The sequence below is a fragment of the Alligator sinensis genome, unplaced genomic scaffold (assembly GCF_000455745.1).
Source record: "Alligator sinensis unplaced genomic scaffold, ASM45574v1 scaffold114_1, whole genome shotgun sequence".
Lineage (NCBI taxonomy): Eukaryota > Metazoa > Chordata > Crocodylia > Alligatoridae > Alligator > Alligator sinensis.
The window spans coordinates 905612-926709 of NW_005842525.1; the positions used below are offsets into that span (position 1 = coordinate 905612).

The 21098-nt window shown below is 40.5% G+C and overlaps 2 protein-coding genes across 2 annotated transcripts in view; one reads left to right on the forward strand and one right to left on the reverse strand.

Annotated features, from left to right (window-relative positions):
• The window catches only part of NMT2 (N-myristoyltransferase 2), a 35273-nt gene extending 22635 nt beyond the window's left edge, over positions 1-12638 (forward strand). Inside the window, exons 8-13 of the mRNA XM_025213364.1 lie at positions 493-663; positions 1796-1904; positions 5975-6145; positions 6996-7163; positions 11655-11792; positions 11982-12638. Coding sequence (XP_025069149.1) covers positions 493-663; positions 1796-1904; positions 5975-6145; positions 6996-7163; positions 11655-11792; positions 11982-12002 — 778 coding nt within the window. The 3' untranslated portion in view covers positions 12003-12638. The remainder of the gene's footprint in view (positions 1-492; positions 664-1795; positions 1905-5974; positions 6146-6995; positions 7164-11654; positions 11793-11981) is intronic.
• A 5912-nt stretch (positions 12639-18550) lies between these two features.
• On the reverse strand, positions 18551-19447 carry RPP38 (ribonuclease P/MRP subunit p38). Its single transcript, XM_006031699.3, has one exon. The coding sequence runs from the start codon at positions 19414-19416 to the stop codon at positions 18574-18576; it is 843 nt and encodes a 280-aa protein (XP_006031761.1). The 5' UTR covers positions 19417-19447; the 3' UTR covers positions 18551-18573.
• Between the last annotated feature and the right edge of the window lie 1651 nt (positions 19448-21098).

Genomic DNA, 21098 nt, shown 5'->3' on the forward strand with positions numbered 1-21098 from the left:
CAAATGGTTTTCTGGGCCTTTAAATCCAGCATCATGGGCAAACTCTCCAAACTCATTCAAACTGTCTAGGCATCCCAATGACACATCTGGGTAGTTCTGATAAGTCAGCAGTCTGTTCAAGCAGAGGGCTGAAACAATCCATCTCAAGTCTGAGGCAGGCCAGCGCTTCTGAACCAGCTGCTGCCACGGCCGTCTCTCCCTGTTGCCCAGCCACAGGCAAAGCCCCCTGCTGCCAGAACATTGCCAAAGCCCTCCAGCTCTGCAGGTCCGATCCAGTGGGTCTGCAGGCTAGATTCAGTCTCTGGGCCATAGGCTGCCAGCCCCCATTTTAATTAAGTCTTCCTGTTCCAAATTTTAAAATTACATTATTTACATTTTAGAAGCTGCATTATAAAAACTAAAATTTTATCTAGGCCAGAAAATAAAACTATTTTAAGTAGATGCTGTTTTATGAAGTTGTACAACCATTCTTTTATGTAAAATTTCTCTTAGTATGAAGAAAATGGTGGAAATCAATTTTCTTTGTGTCCATAAGAAATTGAGATCTAAACGAGTAGCACCTGTCCTGATTCGGGAAATAACCAGAAGAGTAAATCTGGAAGGGATTTTTCAGGCAGTTTACACTGCAGGAGTGGTACTCCCCAAGCCAGTTGCCACTTGCAGGTAACTTAGTGATGTTTATAGCAATATTGCTTCCAAGAATGATCATTTTAAAGAACATTCGATGTTGCTGTTCATGAACAAGCTCATCAGTGCTCATCTTATTGCTGTAAATTTCTAGTAAAATAAATATTACGTACTTGATTCTAATCCAGAGGATATGGAAAGCTTCTTCACAAAAACTTGGACAAAACCCCTTCTGTGATTAGAATCTTAGTTTATGTTTCTTCATTTGGCCTTAAGTGGAAAGCAGATTAATTTAAACTTCTGTTGACTCTATGATCAAAACTATGCTAGTAGTAACAGTGTTTTTTAATTCAATACTTGCATTGTTGATGTGACTTATTTCATGCTGAGGCATCTTTTTGTGGCCGAATTTCTTGTCAAAGATGGAAAACAGTTTCTGGGAATAGTATGTTACTATTGTTTAATCACTTACGTCTCCCAAAGAAGGGAAGATTTCTGTTATGTCTAACAAAGGTAGAACAAATATTATGAAGGAAAGTTGTGGGACATTCAGTACTTTCTTTGCCTGGAGTAGATTTTGTTTCTGCTATCACAAGTTCAAATCCAGAAAAATTGGTCCAGCCCTTAATTTCTTCATAGATAACTGAATCGTAGAATCACAGAGAAGTAGGGCTGAAAGGGATCTCTAGAGGTCATCTAGTTCATTAATTCTCAATCTTTTTGGACTTGAGGCCCCCCTCACTCCCGAACCACAGCCCTCCCCCGCCAGCTCTGCAGTTGTCCCTCGCTCCTGACCCACAGCCCCTTGGCTCTGCTGGTGCCCCTCACTCCCAGCCTACAGCCGCCCAACCCTCCAGCTCTGCTAGTGCCCCTCACTTCCAACCTGCTGCCCCTCCAACCCCCAGTGTGCGGGGCAGGGGGAGTGTGGGGCAGAGCGGGGTCGTGGCCTGGCTGCCACCACTCTCCTCGGGCCGCTCGTGCTGCTCCCTCCCTCCCACCCCATCCCACCCCCCTCTTAATTACTGCTCAAGGTTTGTGTAGATCGCAGTACAGGATCATTCCATAGAAGCAGAATGCTGAGGAAGGGATTGGCTTATGGGACAGGGTAATGTATATCATATATTAAAACTAGCAGTGATATTAAATCTCATTTCAATTCTATTTCCAGGTACTGGCATCGATCACTGAACCCCAGAAAATTGGTAGAGGTGAAATTTTCACATTTGAGTAGGAATATGACTTTACAAAGAACAATGAAGCTCTACAGACTTCCCGATGTAAGCAATGTGTATGCCTAGAGAACCCTCACAGTTATTGTGAGGCCCCAAATAACCTTCCGTCTGTCTCTGACAAGGCAAGCTTTTCGTTTTGGAAAGCCAGCATTTACAGGATGTGCAAACTTATTTCCAGTTGGGGAAAGGGTTATAAAAGCTGTAGAGTTAACAGATGAGACAAATTCTGAAAGCATAGATGAATTTTATTTAGAAATACCACTTGCTTAAAATAATAATAAACAAAAGCCCAGAATATCAGTTTTAGGTTAAATGGAATGGATCTGATGATGCACACTTCTTTATATACAGTTAATATGACATGATAAGTGGGTTCACAGATTATTGTTAGCCACAAATACTAAAACATTGCATTCTAAAATTTTTATCAGACTGTGCTGGAAGGCATTTTCCCTAGTTTTGCCAGAAAGTTTTCTTTGTGCAATGCTCAATGTTGTATCTCAGAATATTGGATACTGCTTTTTTTTTCTCTTCTATGCTTAAAAGTTTTGTTGGCATAATTAAATCAGCTAGAAGAGTGGGGAAAAAAATCACACCCTTCATTGTTAATTTGCCAACAGAAGATTAGTGTGGCCACATGCTGTGGTTTAAAAAATACTCTTTTGCTGTTATTGCTTATTCCATTTGAGAAATTAGTTCGAGCTATCCCAGCTAGAGGGAACTCTTAGGCTGTTCCTAAGCTATGCAGCCAGGAGGGGGAGATGCTAACCATGGTCTGTCTGTGTAGCTTAATCCTCAGACACTTTTTAAAAAGAGAGAACTTTTGAATAAATTTGTTTGTTTTTCCCACTATGTATTTTGCAATGACTTATCTCATTTTGGATAACTATGTACACCATCTTTTTTTAAATATTGTGTCACCGACTCCTTGATACTCTTGATATTATAAAAGTCATGCAGTGCACACTGTTACTTGATTTCATCACATGTCAATAAGATAGATTTCCAATGCCATGCGCATGCTTGCACATACAGAGATTCTCACTTGGATTCAGTGCAATAGATTTCATAGTCTAATAGTAAATAGTAAAATTAATTAGTTTTTAGGATCAAAAAAACTATAAGTAAATTTAAATATTTCTCAAACTCCTGCAAGACTGTTTCAGGCTGGACATAAGGAAGAATTTCTTTACTGTCTGAGCCTCCAAGGTCTGGAATAGCCTGCCACCAGAGGTGGTTCAAGCACCTACATTGAATGCCTTCAAGAGAAATTTGGATGCTTATCTTGCTGGGATCCAATGACTCCAGCTGACTTCCTGTCTCTTGGACAGGGGGCTGGACTCGATGATCTTGCAAAGTCCCTTCCAGCTCTAATGTCTATGAAATCTATGAAATCATAAATTAGATATGTAGTAGACAATTTCAAATGTAACTTTTAGAGCTTGCACTTCTGTTTCCCATGTAAAAACAGTACAGGAAAAGAACAATTCATCATTACATTGCCCTGTACTATTTATAGTACAAGGTGTGTTGCTACCAGGGGTTTACAAGAAACCACATCACTCTCTTCCTTTAATCAACCTTTGCTAATTCATGAGATCCAGACCACAACAGAAGAGTAAAGCATAGCAGGGAAAAGAATACACCACGGCATCTCTAGAAATACAGCTAAGGAACTTAAGTGCCTTTGTACCTAAGTTGCTTAAAAAAATTAGTTAAAAATTAGGACTCATTAAAAATGAGTCAGTAGTGTGCCCTTGTTGCCAAGAAAGCTAACAGCATACTGGGCTGCATTAGTGGGAGCATTGCCAGCAGATCAAGGGAAGTAATTATTTCATTCCTTCTGCACTGGTGAGGCCACATCTGGAGCACTGTGCCCAGTTCTGGGCCCCGCACTGTAGAAAGGATGTAGACAAGTTGGAGAGAGTCCAGCGGAAAGCAGTGAAAATGGTGATGGGGCTGGGGCACATGACTTCTGAGGAGAGGCTGAGGGAACTGGGTTTATTTAGTCTGCAGAAGAGAAGACTGAGAGGGGATTTGATATTAGCCTTTCGTTAGCTAAAGGATGATTCCAAAGAGGATAGAGCTAGACTGTTCTTAGTGGTGGCATATGACAGAACAAGGAGCAATAGTCTCAAGTTCCAGCAAGCAAGGTTTAAGTTGGATATTAAGAAAAACGTTCCCATGAGTAGGGTGGAGAAACATTGGAACAGGTTACCTAGAGAGGGTGGTGGAATCTCCATCCTAGGAGGTTTTTAAGGCCTGGATTGACAGAGCCCTGGCTAGAATGATCTAGTTGAGGATGGTCCTGGTTTGAGCAGGGGGTTGGACTAGATGACCTCCTAAGGCCCCTTCCAACCCTAATTTTCTGTGATTCTGAGTTATATGTATTTGAAAATTTTATCTTTGTTCTCATGATGTTGTCACAGCCAACTTATGCACATAACTTGGCTCACTGCAAACTAGCCTAAAACACGCTTCTTAGTGTATCTTAGAATAGACTCCCTCCAGAAGTGGTGCAAGCACCTACTCTGGACTCCTTTAAAAAGCGTTTGGATGCTTATCTTGCTGGGATCCTTTGACCCCGACTGACTTCCTGCCCTTGGGGCAGGGGGCTGGACTCAATGCTCTCCCGAGGTCCCTTCCAGCCCTAATGTCTGTGAAATTTATCAAATTTTTTTCTCGGTTACCGCTCTGTAATTGTTTAGCTGCCTGAAGCTTCTTGCACTCTTGCTGCTTGCTAATGGCTCAGGCATGTCACCCACCACTTGGGGGGCTTCATCATCCCAGCAGAGAACGGTGGCACTACAATTCCTTGTGTTATCTTCTCTGAAGATCTTTTTGAAATGATATAAGAGAATGGTGTGACTGTTCACAAAATATTGCTGTAGAGAAACCTGCCTGAATATTTTTAAGTTTCTTATTCTGGGAAAACTTGTATAAAAAAGGAAGTGGTGCTTCCCCTGTTTGATCCTACCCAAATACCAAAATCCTGGACTGGATCCTCTGGTTCAGCTGAGATTTTACTTGGTGCAGCTTGATTTGGGAAAAGGAGATGCTAAATCAGTCATATTTGTGTACATTCAGTTTTTGAAGCTGGCTCTTCCTTGGGTGTCCAGCTAGGTACTCCACTACCATTCCCAGAAAGTTCTCTACATGGGACTGGAGGATGAGAAGCGTGGGCAGATGCACAAGTCCAAGATAACCTAGTGATCCCCTTTTACACAGGGTGTACTTAGGGAGCCTACCAAGCCAGTTTCTGGCTGCTTGACTGGAGTTACGGTTTAACTTTGCCGCATTGCCATGCAAGGGAGTAATGTTACAAGTTCAGTATATGACTTTGAATCATGAAGCAGGAGAAGCAGATAGGAGCTGAAAGAGAACAAACTTTGTTTAATGAAGAAATATTCTGAATAATTTATAAAAAATGTGTTGGGAAGAAAGATTCAGTTGCTTTCTTCATAGTTAAACTTTAACTATAAAGAACTGGGTGGGGGGGAAATCTCCCGTACTATTTAAAGTCCTTCTCTAAATTATCTTGCTTGCTTGTGTGTAATTCCAAGGCAGCCACAAGTCACGAGTGTTTTTTGGGGAAAAAGAACAGCAATCATGTCTACATAGAATGTTGAAAGGTAGTTTGCAATTGTTGGGGATAGTCAGGACTTCTCTGTTAAAAGTTTGGTAATTTATAAATGTATATGTACACAGAAGAGATCTGATTTTGACCTGGAATTCAAAGTCTTTTTGTCTTTAGATTTGTTTTTTGTTATTCATGATTTTTTCTGGACTCTAAATAATTTAGAAATAAAGAAATCAAGACGGATCTTAAAAAGGAAATGCAAAAGATTAGGCTTTTGGCAATGCATCTGCTTTCCTAGAAAAATGAAGTAGCCTCAATAATGAAGTATAAAAATTGAAATGCTTCAGCCTTGTCTTGGTAATTACAGGAGAGGGAATACTGTTTGAGGCAGTTTGTAAAAATAGCATAATGAATTGGAAGGCTAGGCTAAAGTAGGCTATCGGTGAATGTAAGTCAGTTCGTGACCTAATTAGCCCCTTGCTGTGTATACATTTTTCCTTTCAATAACTTAATATTTTTTCCTTTTTTTTATAAGGCCACAAAGACTTCAGGTTTGAGACCAATGGAAAAAAAAGATACTAAAACAGTGCAAGAATTAATCAACAATTACTTGAAGCAGTTTAATCTTGCTCCTGTAATGGATGAAGAAGAGGTAGCTCACTGGTTCCTGCCTCGGGATCATATTATTGACACCTTTGTAGTAGAGGTAAAACATTAGTTAATTATGTAAATATGGTATATGTAAACTTCACTTCTGCTTCCCTACTGATATTACTTACACAAGTAATTCTACTTAAAGCCACACTGACACCAATCTTCTAATGTTTCACAGACAGCAGTGAAGAATGTTATTCAGGGCTGTAGATGTTCTTTCACTAAGGAACCAAATATGATACTTCAGAACTACGAGGAGTCCACCATGTACAAACATTTACAGATCCTCACCCTCCTTTTCCTTATCTTCTTGAAGCAATCAGGAAATAAAATGAGAATAACAAAAGCAAATGTGCATTAATGTGTACTTTACATATCAGTCCCATGGCTACACATCATAATTCACGTTAGTCTTGAAATAGCAATCCAAAATGAAACTAACTCACACATTGGAAAAATTCCTATATTTGACATTTTCTCTTTACATCAGAGGTCATCAACAAGACATCTGACATCAGAATTGAAGTGCCCTTTAGCGTTAGCAACTGGAGACACTTGTTCATTATGAGTCTCTAAATATTTCCACAAAGAACTATAACCAAAAAGCAAAACTTTTCTATTTTTTAAGAATCGGGGGGAAGGGGAACTTGACCGTGTTGAAAATTTTCAGCTAAATATGTTGCTTGTTATATAACCATTTTTCATAGGAAAAATGTTAGAATGAAAAAATTTCAACCAGGTTTGCTTATGAAAGGCCTTTGATGGTGCCGTGACATGGTGAGTTCCTGATGGTTAATATTTGTCAGCCCTAAAAACATCTGTGGTGTAGGATCAGGTGTCTAAAGTGGTAATAAATTAACTTAAGACTGACTCCTCATTAGATCATCTTTTTTCTTTCCCAGAATCCAAATGGCATTTTAACAGATTTCCTGAGTTTCTACACATTACCTTCAACAGTTATGCACCATCCTGTTCATAAAAGCCTCAAAGCTGCCTATTCCTTCTATAATATTCATACAGAGACCCCTCTCCTGGACCTGATGAATGATGCACTCATTATAGCTAAATTGGTAGGTAGCTTATTTTTCCTGTCTACTTCTCTCAGAAAGTAGTGTTATTAAGAAAAAAAGAAAAATTTAATACTGTTCCATCCCCCTTTATGCTAAGAAATAAAAAGGGTGGAGGTTGCATGCATTTGTGGACCTTTAAAAATACCTGTATTGGCATTTACCCCCACTTTGAACTACACTGGGGAATGAAAGAGAATTTCCTGTGAACATACAACTGTGGAAAGCACTGGCCTTTTTATTACAAGACATGGGTGTAGCATAGTTCGGTCAGCACCAGAGCCCAAACAAGGGGTTTACTAAAGTTATTTGTTAAAGTCAGCAATATGCATACTAAAAACAGGAACAATACAGATAAGATTAGCATGGCCCACTGATTCTCAGCTAGGATATCTTAAGATCTTCAAGGGTGCTATGGGGCGCCTCACAAAATATTAGCAGTTAGGTGTGTAAACATGATTCATTAGATAACCCAGAGATTCAAATAGGAATCCATGGTGTTAAAGACTATAGCAAGTCATTTGGGGTGCCTGTACACACGCTCCGATGTGTTCTGATTAGAATGTGTCAGAGCAGACTTAATTAATCGAATTTGCTGAAGCATTCTAATGAGAATATTCCATTATGCTGCAGCGTCCTGTGTTTCAAAATGGCACTTCAACTAAAGCTTGTCGAACGAGCTGTAGTTAAAGTCCCCCCACAGCCATTTTGAAATGTGGGATGCTGATGCATGAGACGCTGTGGTATTTTAATTAGAGCAGCTCCCGAAAGCTCTAACTAAAACACCTCCCTCACTCCGGAGCACCTATATAGGCACCCAATGTTTTTTGAGTTCCTTGCAACAGAAGAATTGCTTATTTATTGTTTTTATAGTCAGTCCTGGTGGCAGAGCTGTACTGTTGCACCTCCAAATGGTGTGTAGTGGAATGACTTTCAGGGAAGGTTAACTGTGAAAAAAGCAGGGGTAACTCTGACAAATAAGCAGTGACAGACAGGATGTGGTGGGGACAGCAGATGGCAAGAACCGTGTAAAAGGTCATGTGCAGCAGCTTCTCCATAATAAAAGAAATTGGGCACAAGCTATATTTGTATCTTCTTGACTTGTCCAAATGCAACAATTAGAATGTAACAGATGCTGCTGTTTTAAAAGGCTGCCCTCTTGAAACCACTCCAAATGTATGTGTCCACCCCCTTTGGGTATGTCTCACCACCTGCCTGGCGCTCCTGGAGAGGGTCACTTTCAAGAATGCCCCACCCACTCATACAAGCCAAATACAGAGCTGAATCAGTTTCCCATGTGCTTGACAGCAGCAGGTTGAGAGGACAGAGGATGCCCCAGAGTCACTTTGCTGCCTCGTTGTCAAGTTTGACATTTGCAGGTAGGACTTAGTGGGCAGGCTGTGCAGGAGAGCAACACTCCTAGGGCTAGGAATAGTGGTGTAGACTTACCTAAGCTATCTTTAGGAAGAGGATATGCTGTTTTTTTTCTGTTGGAAGAATGCTCAGTATCACTGAAACAGCAGCTCATGGATGGACTTGAATGAGTTAGCAAGATTTTTGTAAACTAATTTGATTTTTTTATCAAATGGAAGCTTATTTTGTGCTGGGATTTAGTTGCAACTATAGCTAATAATTAACTTGCACGTTAATGCTATGCAAGTTGAAATACACCACAGATACACTGCAGATGCGCATCTGTGGAAAGCGGCGAAGAGCTTAAATCAGAATGTCATGTTATAATTGTAAACACATTTTCACACCCAGACCTAAATTAATGGAACACAGTTTGACAGAGTGGAAGGGAAGATGTTATAAAGAAGTGCTTAGAAGAAAATGAGTGTATTCTCAAAGGTTTAGTGCCAAGGCTTTATCTCTCTAGTTCTCTGCCTGCATCGCCACTTGCTTTGCAGAATGTTTGTATAAGGCTGCAAACAGATGTTTCCCTTGTGCCACCATAAAAATGTTCATGGTGGTACCAAAGCCCAAACGAGCAGACATCTCTGCTGCTTGTTCCACTCAAGATGCCCCAAAAATGGTAGTGCAACGATTCCTAGTAATAGTTTGTGTTTCCTGTCACAGTGGATGCTTGTGTGCTTATGGCATGAGAACAAAAGCAGTCTAGGGCTGATGGTCCTTTCCAGCTGCCCTGGGCAGGTGTTCCCAATGCTCAGGGCCTTATAACACCAGCTCCAAATGTCTGGCCCTGACCCAGGGAAACCCCATGAATTGCCTGGTCCATGCTTGTAGATGCATGCCCCAGGAATTCTCTGCAGATCCTGGGACGTGTTTCATGCGGTTCTGGAGGCGGGGAATGCATGGGATTCCCCAGGGAGCCCTGGGCCAGGTACCTGGGGCTGTTGTCCCACAGAATGATGCTCCAGGACCAGCATGGGCCCATTCTTGCAGGTTAGGAGCCCTGGATGACATCTGTCTCTGCCAATCAGTGGGATCACATTCTGAGTTGGAAGCACCCTGGTATAGCTGATCCCACTACAAAAACCGACATCTGTTTGTAGCCACTGTGGTAGATTTAGGTAGTATCGATACAGATCAATTAAAAAAATAGAATGAACAGCTCAAATGTATCTGATACTAATGATCTCCATGAACTATGAAGCAAATAATACACAGTATTTTTCCTTTTCCTCCTTGCATGTTTTGAGACTATAAATAACAATCTGAGGTTGACTAAGGTAAACAGTGAAATGGACATTTTAACAAGAACTTGATACATAATATTAGACTCTTTGAAACGGTTGTAATTAGTGCCTTGGTCAAGTTCCTGACAGCTATAAACACACACAAAACTTCATTTAAACATTCACTTTTTTTTTCTGACACGTATTTATTTGCAATAATAAATATACGTGTGAATGTGTTCCTGGGTAAGCAGGCAAAGTTCTTTGGGCATATGTGATATCTTTTATTAGACCAACTAGAGTTGTAAAAAAGTTATTTGCAAGCTTTGGGGCACAAACACCCTTCTTCAGGCATTGGGAGACGGGTAAGCTGTGATTGTTCAGAAAATGTTCAGTACGTTATTAAAATGGAACGTAACTAGCAATGATACAAGCACAACCTTGATTTTTCCTGAGGCTTGATACCTTGATTTTTCTTGAGATTTAGACTCAGGTCTTCAGTAACAGGTGCAGGTACTTTGTTCATATATGTTATTCATAAATGTCAATATGCTTTACGATGCCACAGAGAAGGAAACTGAGGCACAAGGAGGTGACTTGCTGAAGGCCTGTGACAAAGCTTGGGAATACACCTAGACTAGTGCTCTAATCACAAAACCACACTGCCTTCCTCAGACATGTGAATTATTGTGTGAATGTTAACTTAGTCAAAACAGTAGGCATTACATGTCTAGGTGCTTTTGGGAATCCTGCTAGGTGCCTATTTATACCTTGCTTGTTAAAATACCTCTGAGATCTGGCCCTGGGTTTACATAAAGGGAAAGAAGCAGGGAGCAGTATATTCGAATCATAATTTACTTACAAACAAATTGCACTGCAGTATATAAAAGAAGAAAACAGAAAACTGCTTTTTAGCAAAAGTAATTAGTAGGTCAGCAAAGGCAACTCAGTAAACTTCACAATATACCAGGCTTATGCAGTTGTAAGTTGTGTTAGTTTAACTGAAGTTTTAATGCGGGCAATTCTAAATGCATATAGTTTAGGAGCTTCAAACTTGGGTATGTAAAATTATGTACTTAATCAATATTTAGGCATCTTAAATAAATGCTAGACTCTTTCAGAGGTGCTGACCATTTGAGGCTCTTAATGATCTCTGTAGCTAAAGTCAATAAAAATATATTAGACCTTCCATTACACTAAGAAAGGTGTGTATGAGCAAGATAAAAAAAATGCAAGTTGCTACATGTGTGTGTCTAAAATTGAAAAGAAAATTGTATATTTTTCACAGTAAAGATGCAAAATGTACCCTGCCCCCTAGCCCATAGTCTAAGATTACATGTGTAGACTTTAACATTGACATTTTATGATTTTTTTGAGTGCTTAATTGTGCAGTGTCAGGGTCAGTGTTGCAAATGTCATGAGGCTACTGAAGTTCTGTAAACATCTGGATACCAAAAAGACTTCTGTAATGGTAATGGATTTTGGGTACGTGAAGAGGAAGGGAGTTGGAAGAGGACAAGTGAATGGGGGAGAGAAGCAAATGTAACAGACAGAAAAGCTGTCCAAAACATTTACATTATTATGACGCCATTAAAAGCTACATTAGGATTATTTTGAGGTTTTACCCTGAGTACCTTGCATCACAGAGAGAATCTTCCAATAATGTTCTTCTCTATACAGGCATTCTTTTGGTTGGTATCTTGGTCTTGTATGCGCATCAGAACACAGGATCAAATCCTGTATCTCCTCAGTGAAAATTATTAGAATCCTGGATATATTCATTTATTATGTGTACATAAAATGTTATCATTTAGAAATTTAAAATAAAATTTAAAAAATGCTTTGATATTACCAGAAAGGATTTGACGTGTTCAATGCACTAGACTTGATGGAAAACAAAACATTCCTGGAAAAACTCAAGTTTGGGATTGGAGATGGTAACTTGCAGTATTATCTGTACAACTGGAGATGTCCTGGGATGGAATCTGAAAAGGTAAGACTGAAAAGGGCCTTCTGTTTGCAGTTAAGATGATACTGAATTCACCTACAAATGTCAAAGTGAAGATGATGTGTAAATAAAATGCGTGAATTGAATAGGTGTAAACTCCATAATTAAATGCAAACAACTCAGTCTTTTGTTGCTATACTTGCACTAAGTACTGCATTTTTCTCTTCCTTCTAGGTTGGTCTTGTATTACAATGAGGACACTTGTGTTTATAGAACTCTGAAGTCGTCATTTGAGTTGATTTAATCTCCATAGCAGTTCTTGGAATGGTGTTGTTCAAGAGGAGTAAAAGCACAACATCAGTAAAATTGAAATAGTCCATTAAATCTGAAATAAAGAAGACCATATGTGACCAGTTTTACACATTTTCAGATAGAATGGAAAGTTCATGAAACTCTTATTGTCCATGAAAAGAATAAAAGCACATTCATTTAATTTTCAAAGCTTAGCTTGCACCTTGATAAAAAGAAGGTATTTTTTCCACTCTGTAGAAAAGACTGTTTTGTACAAACTGAGCTACAGTGGTGGATTAGGGTACAAAAATCTTTGCTATTATGTGGATGAACTGCTGCATTTCTATTTATTAAGTGGTGGTGTATGTTTGTCAGTGTTACAGAATGAAGGATCCAAACTTGAGTATCTTTGCTTATTCACTTTACATGGATTTCATCGTTTGGGGGGAAAATTATGGAGTATGACATTTGTAGCTATTATGAAAGTCCTGGATGTTTTTGTAACTGGAGCAGTATGAAAATGTACTGGTTTGACCTGGTGCATTTGTTTCTCCATAAGCAACGCTGCCAAAACAATAAAAATACAGATTTGTACTTTGATCTTCAATAGATCAGTGGATTGATTTAAGAGTATTGCACTGTTTAGTGCAGACATTTTCTATGTTGCTGGAATGATTATACATTACTGTACTTAATTTACAGTTGTGGCACAAGACCTTAGTTTTTCCTCAGTAAATCAACATCAGCTTCTGTGTAAAACTAAGATTTTTTTTAGTAGTGCTATCCGAATATTTATAGTTTGAATGTTTTCAATGCATCTGCAGAATTGCACATATTCCTTTTGTCGACTTTGATTTCTTATGAAGTCTGTAATTCTAATGCAAAGTATCTTGTGTAAATAAGTATTCATAAATTGTTTCTGGTAGTGTTTTTATCCTGAGTCTGGAACAAAGAGTTTCATTGTATATAGGGCCAGTAATCAAAAGAAAGATGCTCCTCCTGTCTTTGAAAGCTTACGTACTGGCCTGTCCTGAAATGTGATTTCTCCTGTCCCCGTCCCTGTACTCCCCATGAATGCTCAGCAACCAATAAGGCTTCTGAAGCACTTTATAATATACATTCCAGTATAGTGACATAGTTCATTGTGATGGCAATTCTTATAGTTCATGTATGCTGCGGTCACATGTGGATCAAGAAAATCTGAAGTTGTGAAAATTCTAGCTGAAAGTGCCAAACTGTGATAGTGAAGCCTACATGCTGTGCAAGTATTTGGATGTCACTAGAATATCTTATGTAATGTGTGTAGATAAATCTTCCTTTTTAATACCCCCATAATCCTAAATGTCAGAGCAAGCTTTGCTCGAAGCTTAGGGAATTTATGCTTGATATTGTCTTCACTTGAACTGATTAAGTAGACTGTGCCTCGTTAGCACTGAATGGCATATCTTGTATAGCAGTTTATCTCCCACCTGTCTTTGTTTTATAATGGCAGGGTGGGGACTCTAATTCCTATGTACAGTAGGTTTGTAGGCCAGATCCGCAAAGGAACTTAAGTGCCTAACTGCCAACCCAGGTGCCTAAGTCTAAAATTGAAATCCTCAGAAGCCCTGCTGCTCATATTGGAGGTGCCTAAGTTTCCATCATTCAAGTTCCCAGGCACATGCTTCTGGCATACCCGTAACCGTTTAACCCTTGGCACTGTCAAGTAGTTGGGTACCTGGCCTGCTCCTAAGCCCTACTTGGGGTCCACATATTAGGTAGTCTGCTCCCACAGCCTATATCCAAGGCCTGATCCTGTAGGTATTCTCGGAACACAGCTACAATGAGACGCATGCAAACTGGACAGGGGTGCTGCTCCACTGGATCACAGTACCCTGGTGGTTACAGCAGGATCTGGGTGACCCAGTTTTCCATCCTCTCCTCTCCCCTCTGTGATGAGATGATCTGCCATCTCCTTATTTCCAGGTTAAAGGTCAGATTCCACAGCTGTATGGTATTCTGAGGTGAGCATCTCTCAATCTTTCTGACTGAAGCGGTTTACTTGATAAAATCATTCACTAGTCTGAGAGGTGGGAGCACAATTTGTCCCTAGTGATTAGGGGACTGAGCTGAGAGAGACCTACATTTCAGCTCTTGCTCTGACAGGTACTTACTACAAAATACTTAAATATTTTTGGAGCAGGGGCTTACTACCGGCTCCACCTGGCAGCTGTGTGTTCTAAGCAGCATGCTGTAGTCATTCTCATCTTCTCTAGCAGATTTAATTATTAAAAGAACAAAGAAAACCTTCGGTCAGAAAGGTGTACAGGAGCCAACTTCTGGAAGTTAGATCGTTTTCCTGAGAAGTAGTTCTCAAGTCCCTTTAGACAGAAGAAAGAATTGCATTTGGAGTGCCTATATCTCGAATGCTCTAATTCTTAATTCTTAGTTTAAGGTGCTGGGGGGTAGGAAGCGTCCCCTTTGTGTTTGGTTTGTAAAGGCTAATTTAGATACTATGGCCTGACTCCCCAGAGGTGCGGGCTGACTGTTGCATTGTCAGCAAGTTCCACCAGCTTGAGGACTTCAGCACCTACATCTAGGCCTTCTTATATTCTAGATTCATAGCAATGCATGCTCTCCCAAGGCTGGAATCTGTAAGGACTTAGGTGCTCAAAGTGGCAGTTAGGTACCTCAGTTCAAAACCGAGCCTCAGCATCCCCCACTCAGTCATTGCCTAACTTGGGAGCTGGCGGAAAGCCCTCGCTGCCCAGGCTTATGATACAGAATTGCCTGAAGTTCTGTTTCTAGGCACAACTAGAAACTCCTAAGCCTTGACTGCTAAGCAACACAGCAACCACTCATGCTTTAACTTTTGGGAGTCACAGAGGAGATGATCCTCTTTATTCTTGTATATGGAACTCAAAACTCTTTTCATGAGGTTACTGGTAAAAGGGACAGCATCATTTGCCCTGTTATTTTTTAAAGAGTTTAAGCATGATAGCCTATATTCAATAAAGGACTTCAGGGCTAATTTCTGGGTACTCCACCTCTGGAATGGAAGCCTGGCTCCTGCATTGTCTAAGTTTCCTTCATCTGGCATGGGTGGGGAGGGGGACAGGAGGGAAGTCAAGTACTTCAGAACAAGACATTCTGAGCAGGAAGAGTCAAAGAGCTAGTGATAGTACTAATGATTGTAAATACTGAGGCTGGGTGTCTCAGAAATCACCAGGTGACAGAAGGCTCCAAACACAGCTTTAACTATTAGACTTGAGTCATGCTTTACTGTCTCTGGCCCAATGGCTCTTAAGTGTTTTATTTGGCAGAATCAGTTTCAAAAGACTATGAGTATCCCCATCAAAAGAAGGCTGTAGCCTGTCTGGTAAGATGTTAGTCTGGAATGTGGGACAGAAGACCCTAGATCTCACACTTGGAAGAGCACTTTAACACCTTATTATACCTGTGCACATGTACATATGTATGTGCACACATGTGCAAACACCTCCCCGCCCCCCCTTCATAGCAATGCTCTCTGGCAGACTTCTAGAAAGGTGTGGCACCTTATCTATCTGAATCTAGCCCTTGATGTCTAAACTCTTCTTCAAAAGCAGCAGGGGCATATTGTGATGTTTTAGGTGGCTCCTCATTCTGTGGTAGCTTTTGTGGATTCCCTCCTAAGGTGGCTCACTTTCCCTTCACATTACATAGGGTGGCCTTAACCGGGGTTTACTAAGTAATAAAATGCCTGCAATCTAGCTGTTGTAAAATCTAAGGCCTATTGGGTTTTTAAGCGTACTGTGAGGGGGCTTGGACATAAAAATAGTTTGCATTCCCTAGGAGGCCTGGGTTTGAACTAGACATTGAGCTGCTTAGACTGGGCAGTCCTGTACACACCCAGTTTTGGACTTGGCACCTAAAGGTACCATCAGGCATAAAATGGGGAGCCTAAATTCTTTACCCTTAGCTCCAGGAGACAGATCAGGGCTGTTAATCTCCCATCTTTCCACTGTCAAATCCCACAAAAGGACAGAAATACCACATGCTCATGCTTACAGTTTTCAGTTTGCCAGCTTAGGTATCTAACCTTGCAAGCCTGGCTTTTCTGGATTTCATTCTTCTGTGCTTCAGTTTTTCCCCCAAGTAATGTAAGAGTGATGTAGCCATGGTGATCCAGAAATTATGCGAGAGGCAAGGTTGTGGAAGTATTCTTCCAGGCAAAGTCTGCAGAAGACTTCTATTTCTTCCTATATTAGAATTTTGTTAGGTTTTTTTTCCTCTGGACAGAAGTTTAGGCCTTTAGAGAATAAGACCTTTGGATACTTCAGAATGGGACAGGGGTGTTCCAAGTTGATGTTGATCTTGCATTTGAAAGCTTGTCTAATTATCCCAACTATACAGTTGGTCCAATAAAAGATATCACTTTAAATCCTTGCCTCTCACTCAGTTTTTCCCAGCATTATACAAGAGAGCTTGGGTGCCTAAGGGATTGGATTCCACTAAGCAGCAAGGTACCTAAAAGTTAGATGTTGCAAAGTCTAAGCATATACAGAGCGAGCCATCACCTAGACTAGAACTTGTTTAGCTTGTTCAAGCATCCAGCATAAGCAGCACAGTTTGTACTTTAATATGTGCTAAATTGGGTCAGTTACAGCCTAACGATAATCTCATTTTAAAGTATACATTGTTGCCCTTATTTATACTAGGTTGAAAGCGACTACATTCCAAGGCCAAACTTCTACATTTTAGCTTAGACCAGGAGCCCATCGGCCAGATTTGGCCTGTGTAGCCCTGCAAATCAGCTTGTGGAGCTCAGACCAACCGTGCGCACTACATGCAGTATGGAGAGTTGGTTTGGTGCATAGGCTGGACATGGCTCAGCACATGCTGCATGCAGTGCTTATGTCAGACTGGCCCCAAGTGCTGGCTCCTGGAGCTAGCTCACAGGGTTATTCTGGGGCCCAATCCAGACCAACCCCAGACCACACAGCCAGTTCAGCACAGGCACCTGCACCCTAGACCCTCTTGTGTTGCATATGGTACCAGGTCCAGCCCCTGCACCAGATGCAGTAGAAGCCCCGGAGCGGGACCAGTGTGTGCAGGGCTAGGTGAGTTTGATATCCCTGTGCTGAACTGGAAGCTACTTGATCAATCGGTTTTGTATGTAACAAGTCAAGAAGAAGCCATGGCCCTGAAGAGCAGAGGAAGTGGAAGTCACTAGCCCCTACTGATCCCTCCCCAACACCCACCCCCAAGCAGTTGGAATTTAGCCACTAGGCTTCAGTTTGTTTAACTTTCAGATAGCCTAATGGCTCTGGAGTCAGTACTACTGACCTTTTCTTTGTAGTTAGTGTCCCTAACCGAAGCAGCATTTTACAAAAACGAGAATACTGGTAACCTAGCTGGTGGGGTGAGCACACTATGGAACATTTCACAGCATAGAAGTTCGATCTCTATTTAAAAGTAACAAACAGAATAATCTTCATTATGGTAAGTGGCTTTACAGTACCAGTGGCTTCTGAGTAAAATATAAATTTTAAGTAAATTATTCAAATTTGGTTGAGATAAGTCTGAATTCCCTATCATTGCATGATTTTAGCAAATAACTGTGTCTTTCATATTAATTCTACTGCACAATACTGCCATTTCTTGAAGTTAAATACAAGATGCATTTAGTATTAGGAGTTGCTTAAGCATGGGACCATTTCCAGCTTCATGGAATGACATGTAGTAGGAAGTGCACTTCAATGTTCTCATTTGCACATTTACTTCATACATTGAATTTTCTGGAAATAATTTCTAGATTCTCCCTTTGAGAAATAAATTTGGACATTTGCTTAATCTCCATTTAACATGTAGATCTATGCAACAGAATGTTGTGGCTTGCATACATAAGTCTTTTAAAATGCATTTTCCTGCAACAAAATAGTATTTTATCTTGGTCTGTGTATGAGAAATACATGGTTTTCATTTAGCACATCAGAAGCCAAATATATCTGAAATCCAATTTTGCATGCAATACTTGACCAGAACAAACCTAGGGAAGTCTGTGTACAGCTACAGATATTTGCTTGAAAGCAGCATTGAACAAATAAGCAAACTGAAAACAAAAAGTTCATACCAGCATGGATATGTTTGAATAAACTTCAATTTTGATATTCCTTTGTTTGAATAACAACATGTAATGCCATAGTTTCTGTTCAAACTATATTACTTCCTGAAAATATGAATTTTGCATGCCACTTGTTACAATGCATGTCTTGTACAAAACCATCTCTCTTATTTTAAGTACTTAATAATAGTCATCCTTAAACCCAAGCTTTCCAAACACAAATTAGAAGAGAAGTCACTATTTACACAGATTTACAATTTAATTTCTAAATAGGAAAAAAGTTTTACAACTGTGTAAGTATATTAGTTGATCTCATTTTGCATTGGTCAAACGGCTTGCAATCTTTAAGTTTAATTAAATTGTTAGGGTATTAGTTACAGACAGCAGTTTCTCACACCGCATTAAAAAAAAGTCACTTCAGCCTTAATGAAAGAACCTGAAAGAGTTATTTTATTTTGAAATGCGTTTTTTCTTTTTGGGGGGTTTCCTTATCTTATTCGGATTTGGAACAAGCTTTTTAACTTTGAGGGTTTGTAAAGTTACAGTTGGTGCATCTAGTGTATAACTTTCAGTATGCTTCCGCTTTTGGCTTAGGGAGAACTCCTCCACTGAAGTGTCCATAAGCTCGGAAGTTTCTATTTCCAGAGAACCAGTATTTGCATCTGGCACAGACTGCTCAGTTCCATGGTGAATCCATGGTACATCCAAGGTAGGAATCCTGGTAATTATAGCTTCTACTACTTCAGTAAAGCTGTCAGAGTTCCTTTTAAAGCCCAGTGCTAGAACAGAGGTTAAACCAAGAACAGGAGCTATGCTTTCACTAAGACGTGGGACCTGGCCAGCTGGAACCGCTCGACTTGCACTCAGCTGAATAAGGTGCGAAGTGATCAGAGCAGGTTTTGCAGATTTACATACCAGCACTAAAAGAAGTTCATTTTTTTCCAAAGCTCTTGTGACTTCATTAACTCCAATGGCAAGCTGCTTCCTGATATTTAAGTCAGTCCACCCTTGTTGAGTACCTTCCTTTTCTTTCTCCTTTAGAAGTTCACTAGCACTAGTATCACAGGTTTTTTTGGCTTGTTTTATTGCATTAGAATTCTTTTTCCTGCTTGCAACTTCAATCTTTTTAAGTCCAGTATATTTAATCCTTTCTTCCAAGGTCTGTAGTATAAAGTTCACATCTTCTCCCTCTAGAGTACGCCATGTGATAACATATGGGTTATTTAAAGAAGTTTTCACAGAAATTTTCTTTGTTTTACGGACTGATCCACCCCCTGCCTTCACTATAGGCATCTTGATACTGGTTTGTCTTTTAGCAGCTCAGCTGTGGATGAAAGAAGAGATAACTTATTAGCAAATGGTCCACAAGAAGGACCCCCTTTGAGCATGCAACAGGCCCTTATTTCTTAGCTGAAAACAAAGTTAAACTTAAGAGGCATATATGTATGTAACATTGGCCGTTACAAAATACTTGGCTATGCAGTGTCTACCTTATTCATTTTCAACAGGTTGACATTTGCACCCAAGTGACTCACCTGAAAGTGAACAAAAACAACTGGAAACACTACAGACAGGGCCATCCCTGGAGCAGGGGGAAGGGGGTGCGAATCAGGGCAACTGCCCCAGGCCCCGTGGCCAGTGCCATACAGGCCCCGCTTCATGCCACCAGCTCCACACTTTGGCCACTCGCAACCCCTTCTCCCCCCGCCCCCGGTCCCACACACCCCTAGGCACAGCTCTGACTACTCTCTTAATCTGTAATGGTCATAAAACTAAATTAGAATGTGTAGGAAATGCTAAATTTTGACTCTTGTATTGTGACAGCAAGGGTATGCCAACAGTAAACAAAGATGTAATTGTAGCATGCGCACTAGTAAACTGACACACACAATATTAACAATGAAGATGCGTGTAACCTGCTCTGAAGTCTGGTATAAAAAGTCTGCTGGAGACCCAAACTGAATACCTGCTCAGAAGTTAGTGATGATGTCCAAGTTACCCTGTTATTCCTAGCTATCCAATTCAGGTCCTAATAACTTCATCTGAAAGTAAATATACTCCCACAGGTCAAGAGGGTTGGACCATGGTCTTCTATAAGAATCCACAATTACTGAAGCATAAGTCTCCCTCCATGGAAAAGGCCAGATACAGATCTTAAATCGCACTTCAAAGGACCAAGTATCATTAGTTTATGCATGCTCTCTCAAAATTATCATTTCATGAGTCATTACAGTCCTGCATTCACTGACGAAAAGGTTGGTTTTTCACATAGGTTTGGAGTGTTGTAGCCATGATAGTACAAGAATATATGAACAGCAAAAAAAACCCTTGCTTCTCCTTGGTTGTTCATTCAAGGTAACTTAACTTGACTGGAAACCCCATCTGACAGTTATGCCTGCACACTCCTGATCCCTGGAACTGCACATCTTCTAGCCTTACCTCCTATTTAATGCCACAACACAATCTGCTCACACAGCTGGAAAGTGCCCTCTCTAAATTAAGGCTTTATTTACATCAGGGGCACTGTGTCCAAGATCCAGCCCACTAGCCAGATCCAACCAGTGGGTCTTGGACCAAACCCTTGGCACCACATGGAGCATGTGCTGGCCCCGGCCCCACCTACTGCATGAAACACAGCCGTGTCATCAGGACTTTGCAATGTAGACAAAGCCCATGCCACTTCTACACAGACGCATGAGAATGGGGGTGAACAGTTCAACAGAGAAACCACAATTATCTTTTTTGCTAGTCTACATGGGGCTGACACTTCTCTGGGAAATCAATCCTCACCAGTTGCTTACAATACAAATTAAAAAATGGTTAACAGCAGTCATATATATTGTTCAAAACATCTACCTGTATGCAAAAATCTTTGAAAAATATGTAATGTGCAATGACGAGTGGCCAGAGAACAACGTGACAGGTGGCCGCACCCCCCCAAAAACAGGAGGGGCCAAAGGGGAGAAAGCCTCTCC